This window comes from Lissotriton vulgaris, chromosome 10 (assembly GCF_964263255.1).
Source record: "Lissotriton vulgaris chromosome 10, aLisVul1.2, whole genome shotgun sequence".
NCBI lineage: Eukaryota > Metazoa > Chordata > Amphibia > Caudata > Salamandridae > Lissotriton > Lissotriton vulgaris.
The window spans coordinates 715242700-715256925 of NC_141698.1; the positions used below are offsets into that span (position 1 = coordinate 715242700).

Here is a 14226-nt window from a genome sequence, read left to right on the forward strand (position 1 = left end):
TTACCAACAAGGGGTGGTGATGGACAGAGTTTCTGAATTAAGCAGAATACTCTCACCCAGTCAAGAGATCAGGGCTAGATCCAACACCGTTTTTTAGCTCACTGCACCATCGCAGCTCAGAACCTGGCTATATGCAAATTAGTCTGTTCCTGTCCCAGTGCATGATGGGAACAGGGCAAACCAAACTAGGTGCAGTGAGATAAATAAGGGTGATGGATCAAGCCCTGATCTTTGGACTGGGTAAGAGTGGTCTGCTTAATTCAGACACTCTGTTCATCACCACCCCCTTTTCTGAATCGTTTTTGGCCACTATAGGTGTGGCAGGGTATACTCAGACATGAGTCCCTTTCTCACTGCACCATCAGGATTCAAGCAAGCCGGGCCGAAGACGGCTGAAATGCCAGAAACCGGTCCCCGGTAGCTTGTCTCCTTTCTGGTGAAGAATTGGCTTGGTAGTTTAGCCTGCCCTGTTCCCATGATGCACTGGGCCAGGGACAGACTGATTTGCATATAGCCAGGTTCTGAGCTGGGATGGTGCAGTGAGATAAATAACGGTGATGGATCAAGCCCTGATCTTTGGACTGGGTAAGAGTGGTCTGCTTAATTCAGACACTCTGTTCCTCACCACCCCCTTTTCTGAATCGTGTATAAGAACTGACGTCAGCGCGCGAGGGTGGCGTCAAAGTACTCCAGCGACGTCATCCCGGCGCCGACGACGGACGCGGAGCCGCAGACGACGCCTACCGACGCGCAAGGGTACTGCTAAGCAAACGTTTCCGGATCCAGTCTGATGCCCGGGGATATTCTAAGGTAAGGTATCTAATACTAACTACTGTTTCTTACAGATATATCATTACCGAAGGGAAGTAACTTGTGTGTTTACCCTCCCACTTCAGTAATCTCGTGGCCTCTCGCCATGCTCGCACCACCGTCTAAGTGTGTACATGAAGTTGTTTTTCCTGCCCTTTCGATAGAGCGCTGCTGGATAGAGCCCGTCTCCCATAGCATGTCGGTCCATCCGATAAGTTGGTTTGGTGCTAGGTGCAAATACTCAGTCATTTATGTTTATGACCTGGAACGCGAGGTAATAACACCTGAGGTCCGGAACCACCAGTCCTCCCTCATAGTCTGCGCTGCTGCTTGCGCAATGTTACCCGTGTGCTACCCCATCCCAGAGCAGGTTGTGCAGTTCACCATCAATCACCTAGAAGAACTCACTCAGAATTTTGTAAGGGGTATTCTGTAGCACATATAACAGACGCAGGATGGCCATCATCTTCAATAGGATGGCACAACCCATCAAGGATATTGGGAGCCGCCTCCAGTGAGCCACATCACCCCACAACCTCTCCAGTTGAGGGAGTAATTTAAGAGTTGCAAATTTCCCTCTAACCTGTTTATGTGGGTACCTAAGTATTTTAACGTCTCTCTCTCCACCAATGCCGGATAGGCAGACTTTGGAGGGTGAGGGTATCACTGGCTAGTTGAAAAACAAGGCACTTATCCCAATTTATCTGATAGCCAGAGTAGCTACCGTACAGCTGGAGTATGTGAATGAGTCTGTGGATCGTCTGACCGAGTTTATGTGCATACAGTTGAAATTAGTCGGTGTAGAGAGAAATACGCTCTTCCCATCTGCCCTCCCCTTTGATGCCATGGAACGAGCAGATCCTGACATACCAACACTGCGAGTGGTTCAAGCGCCAGCACGAAAATGATAGGGAACAAGGGGCAACCCTGGTGCATACTCCTATGTAATGCGATTGGTTGGGATACAGTCCTGTTTACCCAGACTCTTGCCATCGGGTCCATTTAGAGGAGTCTGACCCATTTGCCAAATGTTTGTCCGAAACCCAGTCTAGACAAGGCAGCAAACTGATACGGCCACTCAATGCTGTTGAATGCCATACGGACATCTAGTGAAATTACAGCCGCCACTTCAGCTTGTTGAGTCGCCGTCATCTGCATGACTCTGTATAGGTGTCGGAGGTTTAGCCGAGTGCTCCTGTGTGATATAAATCCCGTTTGGTCAGGGTGTATTACTGTGGGAACAATCGGGTGCAATATGTTTACCGACACCTTTGCCAGGACCTTAGCCTCAAAGTATATTAAGGAGATGGGCCTATATGAGCTGCACAGCGCTGGAGATCTATCTTTCTTGGGGATCACAATTATGGTGGCCAGTTAAGTCCTCCGGCAGCCGCCCGTCAGCCCTCGCAGTTTCAAACATGTTTAGCATCTGCTGAGCCACTTAGTCTGCCAAGCACTTGTATAGTTCTGCTGGCAGTATGTTTGGGCCTTCCGCCTTCCCAGACTATATATTCTGAATATTACCTTCCGTATCCTCGACTGTCAGGTCCCTGTCAAGTTCCTCCCTGTCTTCCGCTGATAGCTTCAACTGGGATATATCCCTTAGCAGTTTGGCACTTTCATCTACCATTCTGTCAGAGACTGACTCTTATAGTACTTCATAATAAGCGGCAAAGGCCTCAGCAATGTCCGCCCCGGACGTACATGGAGGTCGGTTGGGCACTCGCAATTCCAAAACCCAGTTTCATTCTCTGTCCCACCTCTCTAACCATGCGATTAGTTTGTTTGCCTTGTCGCCCAGGTCATATAATCATCTCTGCAAGGAATTTGCGTGTGCGCAGGCTGTGTTCTCCTCCAAATCGCTTCGCTCCCTCTGAGATGTAGCCGATAACCCTGGGTAGTTTCAAGATCTCCCTCCTGCCCCAGCAAAGCCTCAATAGATGTAATTTCTTGTTCCAACCCTCACACCAGAAGCGCCGCTCCCGCCTCATATAATTGCTTGGGCGTATCCCCTAACCACCACTTTATAAGCCTCCCACAGCGTGCAAAGTGAGTCAACGGTTCCTAAATTCCCAAGAAAGTATTGTTACGTCCTTTCCCTCAGCTTATCTTTAAATTCTCGGTCCCTACAGGGCCAGGGATCTATGCGAGGAGTGAGGGTGCGATCCCGCACTGGGCCCCAGAGCAGCACCTCCACTAGATAATGGTCTGATATACCTCTAGCTCTGTGACGTGCCTCCCGGAACTGCTCCGCGGTCATGTACTGCGTGAAAATATATTCCAAACGTGATGTATTGCCATGTGATGCCAAGAGATGTGTGTACTACCTCGCTGTAGAATTATGCTCCTGCCACAGGTCGACTAGCCACATCGCATTTGCGACGCCTGTAGTGGTACCAGACCAACGCCCGAAGTGAGGCAGACACCCTATCAAGGTCCGGGGACATTGTGGCATTCATATCCCCTCCCAGTATTAAGATGCTAGGGGGCATACCACATAGTAGATCACTGAGCTCAGGAATAGTATCTGCATGTAGCCATAGTGGTATATACATGGAGCAGATATTAAGTGCACAACCCTCCCAGGTTCTGGCCAACGCCACATATCTGCCCAGGAGGTCCTGCCAGATGCAACCCGGCAGGAAGGGGGACTGAGTTCTTAGCGAGGATTGCTATACCTTTTGAGCCGGACGTGAACCCAGCGTGATTGCCCCGCATATCCGTGGAGAAGTGTGGCTCACTGGTTAGAGCAGGCAGACCCTGAAGCAGAGGTCAGACCCGGGACCAGGGTTCAATTCCCGACGCGGCAGGGTCTTGAGCTCAAATATCCACGGACTCGATAATTCTCGCTTTGGTGCCTGACCTAATCATGGGTTCACACTCTGCAACTCTGGGCATTAAGCTTGCATAATCTCCACAACGGCCCCCCGCGGCAGGATGCCTGGCTTTCACCTTGGGGATGCCCTGTAGGGGCTATCTCACAGGGAAAAGCCAGGACTGGTTCCCAAGGCAAGCGCTTAGAGACCCCTGGGTGATAAGCGCTATATAAATCCAAACATACAATACAATACAATATATGGGTCTCCTGCAGAAGTACTAGGTCAGTGGATTGTCTACACAGGTACAGCAAGACCATAGTGCGCTTGATTTTGTCACCTAGGCCATTGATGTTCCATGTCAGGGCATTTAAAAGGTTGGCAGACTGTGATGCCATGTCTTAACTAAAATAACATGCACTCCACCCTCCCGCATGGTCGCCCCTCCCCCCTGTGTCTGTATGTTATGTACTTCGTAAACTGGTGTCACTTAAGCTGGATCAAAAAACACTTGAATCATGTACAGATTAGAACTGTGTAAAAGTTCTTACGCATTAAGGTATGCTCCTTGATTTGGGTCTGCTTAGTAACAAAGCTTCTCTCATTGAGGATTTCCATTTATAGTCATAAGCATTGAATAGTCCCGCCCACGTGCGGGGACCTTGGAGCACTTCAATATCTCTTCTTAAGTGTAGACTTTTTAAGAAAAAGACAGGATATGCAGCCTATATGCCAAGGCTACTACAATGGCCTAATTCTTCATTATGAAGTCCAAAACAATAAAGGCCAGCACAACATACTTGTGTACAATTTTATGATATTTTTGCAAACAGCATAAATCTCCCTCACAAACCCTTTTTATAATAGAGATGAATAAGAGCAGGACAGAGTAGCCTCATAGGCTGTGATTATCTGGCTAAAAAGGAAACTGCGCGTTTAAGAACCCAGAGACCACCAGTATCCCATCGTGCTCAGCAGATGGCAGTTGCTTCAGTTATTTTTTCCAGTTCCTACTGACAGGATCCTGGAGCAATGAGCTCAGTCTTTTTAGGCTCTTTCTCTTTAAAAACATTTTTTTTATTTCAACACCTTAATTCAACGTTTTTTCTCTCCCTTGCAGTTTCTGCCTTTTTCTGATAGAAAATTGTGTACTTTTGTCGAAAAAAGTCCCCTTTATTACTTGATCAAATGTCCTGCCTGAGGGAGCAAGTCTCTGCCTTCTAGGCAGCATCTCCCTGAAGATTTTCAGCACACAAGACGTTTTCTAAATTACTCTGAAGAAAAACAAGCACTGTCTGAAGGTAGGACTTCAGAGTGAGGAAAAGGTCAGTCCTCTGCCAGGGCTCTACCATTTACCTCTAAAGGACGTGCAAGATCCAAACTGACGCTTTCAGCCCAAATACAACATATTTTCCGGTCAACGTTGAGAGGATCGATAGTGACGTCAAGAGCATCAACGTCATTCACATCGATGTCAAGGGCTTTGATGTGAAGAGCTTCAACATCATGACCATCAAGGACGGAGTTGACCTTGAGGAATAGGTCAACCTCGATGTGAAACAGGAGGTCCACGTTGAGAAGTATATCGATGTAGAGAAATATCAACCTCGAGGCGTTGTTACAGGAGCTCAACATGGAGGAGCATGTCGCCATCTGACACAGATGAGAGCTGATGTTAAGGGCATTAGAAACTCTGTACCTCCGCCTCCTCTTCCTCTATCATCTGCTCTCAGCACCACTCCAACACCAATGCTAGCTGGACCCGCTTCCCCTTCTTCCCCCCCAAAAAGCACCATTGTTTGTGCCATCGCATCTTTCAGACGTTTCCACCTCCCAAGACATGTATCTTGATCAAAGTAAGATCACGCACATGATCTAGGCATCGATCACGATACGCTTCCTCCATTTCTGCATAGAGATATATGCCGACTCCGTCGGATTCTCCACTGTCTCACTTTTCTTAAGTGGACAGCATTGCAGATGTCGGTACCGTTGTCTTCGGCTTCAGTAATATTTTGACAGGCTTCTCATTCCAGATGGTTCTGGAAAGAGGTGCTGCAACGCTTAACATACGATGGTCAGCGTTGTGACCACTAAGTCCTTTGGCACTGATCCTCTTAAGCCAGCACATGAATTGTTACATTCCGGCTACTGCTATATCTCTTTATCTTCGAGCGGGATTCTCTTGTCCTCCACTCCAAATTTTTGGGCTCGCTGATTGTATTGACCATCATGCAGCCAGTTATGAAACAACGCTCTGGTAATCTGTCGAGAAGTTGGCAGATGATCTTCCCAGGTCCTTTGGGAAGTCTTGCTACAAATAGTCAATACAGGTTTCATGGTGCTTAATAAGGTCATCAGTGCTGCAACTGATTCTACTTTGTTCCCGGCAAAGGCATAGCATTCCGAAGACATTCTTGGCTCTGTCTTAGGGATCCTAATTCAGAGTCTCGTGGACGATTCCCGATATTTCAGATTTTTCCCTCTTCGGCAACAATATGCCATGCATAGAATATATAAATGGAGATTTGTATGGCACTCTGCCTGGAAAAGACCCAAGGAACAAAAATGTACCTTCAGGCCCTATCAGTGCAGTTTTGTCCTCAGAGGGTTCATTTCTCTCTTTTTGTTCTCGCTCTTTTGTTTTTATCTCCAGTAGAAGGTAGTATCTCTCAATTTTTAAACCAGAAGCCAGCTGCAAAAGCATATGGTTGAGGTTTCTCCTAAAATTCAGCGAGACCATTATCAGTACCAATTACTTCCATTTGGCCTGAAAACAGCAATCAAGACATTCTCCAAGTGCATGGTAGTAGCTGTTGCCCATCTCTGAAGACACAAAATATTTGTGTACCCATACCTAAATATTTGTGTAACTATACCTAGACGATTGACTGATCAAAGCATCCACCTCTCAAAAAGCTCAGCTTCATTACAACTGGACTTGTAATCTCCTCCAAAGGTTGGGCCTTCGAGTCATCCACATCAAGTCAACGCCTGTCCCGGTCCAAACCTTACACTAACCTGGGTGCCTCCATCAACATAATACAGACACGAGTGTGTCCTGCGAAGGAGAGACAGTTCTAGATTCTTGAGAAGTGTCAGGTTCCTTTGAAAGCCTCTCATCCAACGGAGAGAACAGAATCCTCTCTCCTCGGCTCTATAGCCTCCTGCATCTTTCTCACTGTAAATGCTAGTCTATACAGGCACCCTCTGCAGGAATGTCTAGTGGACTAGTGGGTCCAACTGGCAAGCAGTTAAGATAGGATATGACTGTCGCCTCATGCTAAGCTTTCCCTCAAATGGGGATGCTCTCCAACCTACCTACTTTGAGGTATGCCATTTCATCAGGAAACCCCTCCTCAAGCCATAGTCACGGATGCCTTACTACTGGGTTGGGGAGCCCATATGAATCACTTCCAAAGCCAAGGCAGGTGGGCAGAGAGGGAATCAATAAACCTCCTCGAGGTGTGCTTCCTCCATTTGACACAATCTGTCTTGCAATTCTCTGCTATAAAGGTTCACCCAGCAGCTCATATTGCCTACAGAAAAAGTCCTCAAAAATCACTTTTTTTTAGCATTCCCGTTGTCAAGGACTTTCTAAAGTGGTTGAAGAAGGTTTTCCCTCCCATTAGGCACCCTTCCCCTCTGGGGGAATTTACTGTAGTCCTTTTACACCTTATGCAGGACCCATAATGGCCCATACTCAAGGCATCTTTCTAACATCTATCTTGAAAAATCACTTTACTTGTGGCGATCACATCTGCCCACTGGTTAATGAGATCAAAGTTCTATGATCTCATGAACCATACAGTGTATTTCATTCTAGCAAAGTGGTTCTCAAAACTCACCAAGAATTCCTCCCAAAGGTTATTTTGAACTTCCATGTCAACCAGACTATCTCATTTCCCACATTCTTTCAGAATCCCTCCACTCCAGTGGAAAGAACTCTTCATTCCCTGGATGTGAGGAGAGTTTTGCAATTTTATATGGACAAAACACGTGATATCCACAGATCGATCAAATTATTTTTCAAGTACGGTCTGGTCCGTACAGGTTAAGCCTTCTCCAAGCAATCCATTTCCCTTGGGATAGTTTCTTGTACACTATTGTGCTATCAAAAAGCTAACCAAAAACACTCCCGCCTAACCCTAAAGGACACTTCAGTGGGGCTGAGTCTGCTACTGCTGCTTTATGGCTGAACATACCAATTCCAGAAATTTGTAAAGCCGACTCTTGAAAATCGGTTCATACATTTGCAAAGCATTACTGCCTAGGCTCTGATGCTAGAGCAGATGCTCAAGTAGGGCAGGCTTCCCACAAACATTTCTTTGCTTGAACATTTTGGTTCATCCTCTGTCCCGTCCACCACTCTCAGTGGTGATGGGCTTGTTATTCTGTTCAGTACTTATGACTGTAAATGGAAATCCCTATGAGAGAAGGAATAGGTTCTTACCTGTAACTGCAGTTCTCTCTTACAGGTATTTCCATTATAGTCATAAGCAACCCTCCCCCCCTCCCCGGTGGAATGAACAGAGGGATTTATCGAATATACATATTCTCTCAAATCGCCTTCAAAAAGAACTGAAGCAACTGCCACCTGCTGAGCATGATGGGATCTGGTGGTCTCTGGGTTCTTAAAGGCGCAGTTTCTGTTTTTTAGGCATATGAGGCTACTCTGCCCTGCTCTCCTTCATCTTTATCATAGAAAGGGCTTGTGAGGGAGATTTATGCCATTTGCAAAAATATCTTTACATTGAGCTGGCCTTTTATTTTTTTATTTTTTATACTTCTTAATTAAGAATTTGGCTATTGCAGCCTGGGCATATAGGCTGCATAATCTGTCTCTTTCTTAAGTGTATTTGCAGGCCTTCCTCAAGAAAGACAAACATATGCACTCAAGAAGATATATTGAAGTGCTCCGGGGTCCCTGTATGTGGGCGGGACTATTCAGTGTTTATGACTATAATGTTAATACCCTTACTGGAGCTACAGGCAAGAAACTATTTCATCATCTGTCTCTTTTTCACTTGAAGTGCTTCAGAAAACAGCAAGGAGGGAGAAAGCTGGTGATTGCCTCACATTTACTTTCAGCTGTTGCGTTAGAAAAGTGTCAGAAATAACACTGTTAAAAAAAAAATGATTCTGGGATTGTATACTTTAGACCATTCATTTTTCCCCAAAACCGTGTAGGGTGTAATTTAAGAATAGCACAGTAGTAAGTCTGTAACAAAACTTTTTCATATATTAAGACAGTTTGCTTGAATCCATCCTGCATATTTCAGTACAGATTTGTAACTATCTCTTCTCATGGAAATGGTAGGGTTACTGCAGCATTTCGGCGTTGTTTTTTTCCTGTTATTTTATTTTATTGAACGTAACACATTATTTTTCCTTCTGTTTCCTTTAGGGAAAACCATGAGCCAGAAAAGTCAGCATTGAACAGTATAGCAGACAATACAGTGGCAATGGAGGTCACGTAGTTTACACCGGAATGGGACTAAATCCTTGGGAACGTTTTAGGTGCTATGCATCTGTAGCATTATGAATGCACGAGATGATGGAATGCAGCACAGTGCATTTCTGTGGCAGCTGTTGGGATTTGACAGCAATGCAATTTCTCTTGCTTTGATTTTCTTTCTTTTCATACTGTTAATAGGAAAAAATCAACCTCTGTAAATTTGGACACAGCAATTATTTGTACAATACTTCATATTTGTCATGCCCTTATGTATATATGTTACTTGAATACAGAACTGCTCATTTGTGATGCTTTGCACTTGGGGTTATTGGAGGGTGGGGAGGAAAAGAAAAATCGCAGCAATGGTATGTGAGATGTAAGATTGTATCGATTTGAAGTGTGTCATCTCATCATGTGCATGGTGCGGAACCTGCTGTTTTACCTATTTATTGTGCTGTGTTTACAGTTTTTTGTACACTGTACCTTCATTGGTTCCTGTGCTCAAGTAAGTGTGTTAGGTAGCTGTGGACTCCTTGGTATTTTGTAAATGATATAACATGACTAGGTTCCCTCAGGGTCCTTGAGTTTTCGATGTATCATGTGGAAAAATGGTGACATACATAACAGAGAACCTAAAGGCATCAATTTCTGTATCAAAAATGTACTATTTAAATGGGTATATTCCTGTTCTAATATTTCAAGTTAAAAGGTAAAAATGAAGTTTCTAGAATAATTCTGTCCCCTTTCATCCACACACAATATGGGTGGTTTGTTGTACTCCGAGCACTATGGATATGTTGCTGCTTTACAAAAGAATCCTTTCTAGATCTATTTCCTGCTACACCAAAAAGTGTTAAATCAAGTATGCAAATGGAGTCCATACAACTGGAGTTTTCTTATGTTGTCGTGCTCTTTTTTTAAACACTTTAAAATGTCTTTTTATTGTATTATTGTTGTTACAAAGACATCATTCTTTGCTTGTTTATAAGAAAATGGATATAAGGGAGAAGAATGCAGTAAATGCTGTATGTACATGTATCGTCATTCCACTTTCTAAAACAGCCAGCTTGTTTCCCTTTTAAGATTCTATAGAAGGCTGCAAGGCCAGAACCACAACTATCGGGTGCCTTCCTTTGGAAATATTTTGCCTCTCTTCTGTGAAGAGAATGGTACTCAACAGACTACTATTAGTGCTTTGTCAGTACCGAAGTCTGAATGCCCAGTCCAATGGCATATATTATTCTTAAAGTTTTTAATCTTACCTGGAAAATATTGTGACTTCGTTCTCACAAAATAAAACCAGGGCATTACATGTTGACAAACAAATGTGTGGCCGTGTTCCTTTTTGTCTAAATTGCTTTCATTTCAGTATTAGTGTCAAGTCAATATTTTTTAGTGATTTACATAATCATTTAAATAAAAACTTTATTCTGAACCATTCTACCATCAATAAAAGTATACACGAAACAAGTACAAAAAGTATACAGTTCATAACAGCACAAAATGGATATACATAATAACACACATAATAACACAGCAATGTCAGCAAAAGTTTAAGATAATATGGTTCTACGAACTCGAACAGCTAATTGTAAAAAGGTCCCTACATGCAAAATAGCTTTCTCATTGTTAGCAGCAATAAGAATCTAAAAGCGGGTCTGCATTGGTCAATAGTACAACAATACTTCTTTCAAAAATGAAATTAAATAGAATCTGGTATACCTCACATAATATTACAAAAAACATAAAATGAATCATTGATTGACCAGATACAATATCACAAGGGCAGGGCTTGGTTTCAAGATTATGTACATAGCCCTGAGCAAATATTTCATAGTACCAGGTTTAAAACAAAAAAACAATGAGCGTTCCCAGTGGGTACGAGCAAGCATAATGTAGTCAGTGGTGCAATCTGATTTGCACAAATGAAGGTAATGGACAACACAGGTCTTACCCTCCATGTATCTTAATCGCCTCAATTCCTCACAATTATAAATTGCATTGGCCACTGCCTTCTTATTTACACTTGTGTGATAGTGGGTCAGTGAAACTGGATTGCATCCCGATTTTACTAAGTTCAAGCTTTACCAACGCAAGCCCGGGATTGATAATTCTTTATCTAGAGATAGGCAATCTATTATTATCTCTTTAGTTAGAATGGCCTCTGGATTTTTCCAGATGGCCGCATTCCAATCTGATCCGCTATGTAGGGAATCTGAAGTTCCTTATAACAAATAAACTGCAAGGCTGAAATAGGACAGATAAAAGCATTCTGCAAGTTTTCTTAACGGTAAATAGTCATGCAATTAGAAATCTCACACACCTTCCCCATACATAGCAATATACAAACATTATGATCTACATATTTGTAGCATAGGGACAAGGGAGCCACCTCCTAGGTTGTGGAAGTCTGCGTGACGACCCATTGGCCATGGAAAATGTATTAGTGCTGTGCACAATATTAGAGGAGCATGATCCTTGTGCAGAAAAAATAATGCCCAAATATGAAAAGTTGTTAATACTACTCAAGCAGTGGGTACTGATTGTCATATTCGGAAAGGATTCACACTTAGGGCCACAAGAGCAGATATGGGATTTATTAAAATTATATATAATCAACAGGAGAGAGAGAGAGAGAGAAGTATAAGGAGTCACTCTTGATCCCCCTACTAGTAGTATTAGATAAACAACAAAAGAGTGCAGCGAAAAGGAAAAGAGAGAAACTGTAAAAGAAGTCCCTCTTGTTTATTAAAAGAACCCTCCTCACTAACCTAGTTGGTGACATGCTTCATAATTGGGTTCCCACCAGAGAGGCTGAGTGCCTCCCTGGTGTGCTACGATGCCTGATTACAGCTGAGCGTTTTTTTTGTGATGCAAGTGTGAATACGTGAAAAGTGGTTTAAAAAGTGCTTGGTTAACCGTAAAAAAACTTTAATAGTGGTGAACCAAGCACTACTTAAAAGCAGTGTGATGGATTTTACAAAAGCTGGCTAAATTGACAAGATACATCCACAATATTGAAAAGAAAAAGGTGTGGTCAACATGTTTCTGCCTCCATTCGCTATTTGCTTGACTTTCATCAGGACCAAGACACCACAGCGGTATGCGCAAGCTAAGGCGCACCCTAACCTGTGGTGTAGAAAAAAACATTGTAACTTAGGTTTAGCTAGTGCTTTCAGCATTAGTGAAAGCCATGTGTATCTGTAACGAAATGAAAAAACATATACAGAGCCAGCACAAGTCACATAACCATACATATATTGGGGTTAGCGTACTTGGATAGTCCCACAAGTGACCATGCTTATGCCGTTTATATAGTGCTCTTCATAGTACCACTCTAGGCTATACCATGGTGGGCTGAAGTGCCTAGCTGTGTTCGAAATAAATATATATATATATATATATATATATATATATATATATATATATATATATATATATCCAAACAGCTTCCAAACACCAACCGGCTGCACACACGAGTGGGTGCACACAAAACGGGGGTGTGCCCGTGTATTCAAATTACGCTCCAAACATCCCAGGATCGTCGGTCCTTCAGGAAAGTAGCACACACAGGGGAGGTTCCACAAAGGTTTTATTGCAAGAACCAACAGCAACGACGCGTTTCGCCTTGGGGCTTCGTCAATATATATACATACATATACTTAATTACTTAGTGGTGTTTACGTGCCATTTCAGAGTTTCAGGCTGTAGTTCCTACATAGTTCTTATGGACGAAGATAGGCGTGTATTAGTCCAGTGCGCCGACACGGACAATGCCGATCTTTAAAAGAAAAGAAAATCAAGGACGTGACTGAACTATTTGAATCTAAAGGTGCATGCGAACATACAGCTTGTTGTATCCATAGGTTAGACAGACTAATAATGCAGAAGAAAACCGGACTTACTTAAAATATCCGGTGACCTTGCACCATGGGTCCTGGTGGGTGGCGTTGGCTTGTAGTCACACTCTGAACAGGTTAAATCAAGTAAACAAAGATTTTTTTTAATTAGTATGAAGGTCAAGGGAGGACATGAAATCAACAAAGGCATGCACTAACCAGCACAGTGAGTGCCCTGGGAGTGCATGCCATGAGCACTGCATCATCCTCGTAGAGGAGTGTGGGTAGCGGATTGCCTTTTATAATGGGTACATCGGGTGGCCCGTATTAAATGAGAATGTAAATCTTTAATATAAAAAATGCATAAAAGGGGGGGCAACACATCCCTGCCTCACTTCACAATGAATGCCAATGTCCCCTGACCCCTCACCCTACGTACTAAAAAGGACCCTGGCCCCCATATCCTTGTGCAGATACGTAAGGAAGTTAACTGGAACTATATCTAAGCCTGGTGCAACAAGCAGATGCCACAGTTTGGCCTAGTTCACGCAATCAAATGCTGACGAGAGGTCAATAAATACTAAATAGAGAGATCGTTTTGCCACCATATATTTTCCTAAGACCAGATTTAAATCAAGGAACTATTCAATGGCTCCTTCTTTGCACCTAAACACATTTTGACATTGATGTAATACAGACTCCTCACACTCCCAAGCCATGATCCTATTGTAGATGATTCTGCAGAGTATCTTAGCAGTAGTGTCAGTAAGTGAAATTGGCTGGTACCAAGGCGAACCCCTTTTTTGAATATAGAGGCTGTGATGGATGTGCCCCAAGTGTAGGGAAGAGGTGTATGGGTGAGATTATTAAAACATGCAACAGCGAAGGGGCCCAAAGAGCGATAATACTCAATGAGAACGATGGAAACCCCATCGGGCCCGGTGCTTTGCCACCCACTCTTTGGCTAATAGCATCCTCATCTTCTGCTAGGTTTGTCTGAAAACAGGATACTAAAGTGATCTATAGTAAAGGAGAAAGAGGTACTACACATATTGTACTAAACTGTTTCTCCCAGATGTAGCTAACAGTGTGACCGGAAATGGAGGCTAGATGGCCTATTATTATGCTCTAAATAAGCTACAGAGGCCAAAATGACTTTCTTTTGCCCCGTTGTGACGCTTCAACTAATGTTTCCCACTATGCTGCAACAACCTCCTGCCATCGTTTAGCTGTGATATTTTTTGTATTACTTACTCTCGAAGGCCACTAATGCAGAGTCCCCAGGTTTAGATGCCAGACAAAA

General features: G+C 43.5%; 1 protein-coding gene across 2 annotated transcripts in view; it reads left to right on the forward strand.

The window, feature by feature from the left end:
- EPC1 (enhancer of polycomb 1) overlaps positions 1-10410 on the forward strand; it is a 1373110-nt gene extending 1362700 nt beyond the window's left edge. For both annotated transcript variants that reach the window (XM_086941549.1, XM_086941548.1), the window contains exon 14: positions 9034-10410. In XM_086941549.1, coding sequence (XP_086797675.1) covers positions 9034-9106 — 73 coding nt within the window. In that variant the 3' untranslated portion in view covers positions 9107-10410. The remainder of the gene's footprint in view (positions 1-9033) is intronic.
- Positions 10411-14226: the final 3816 nt, after the last annotated feature.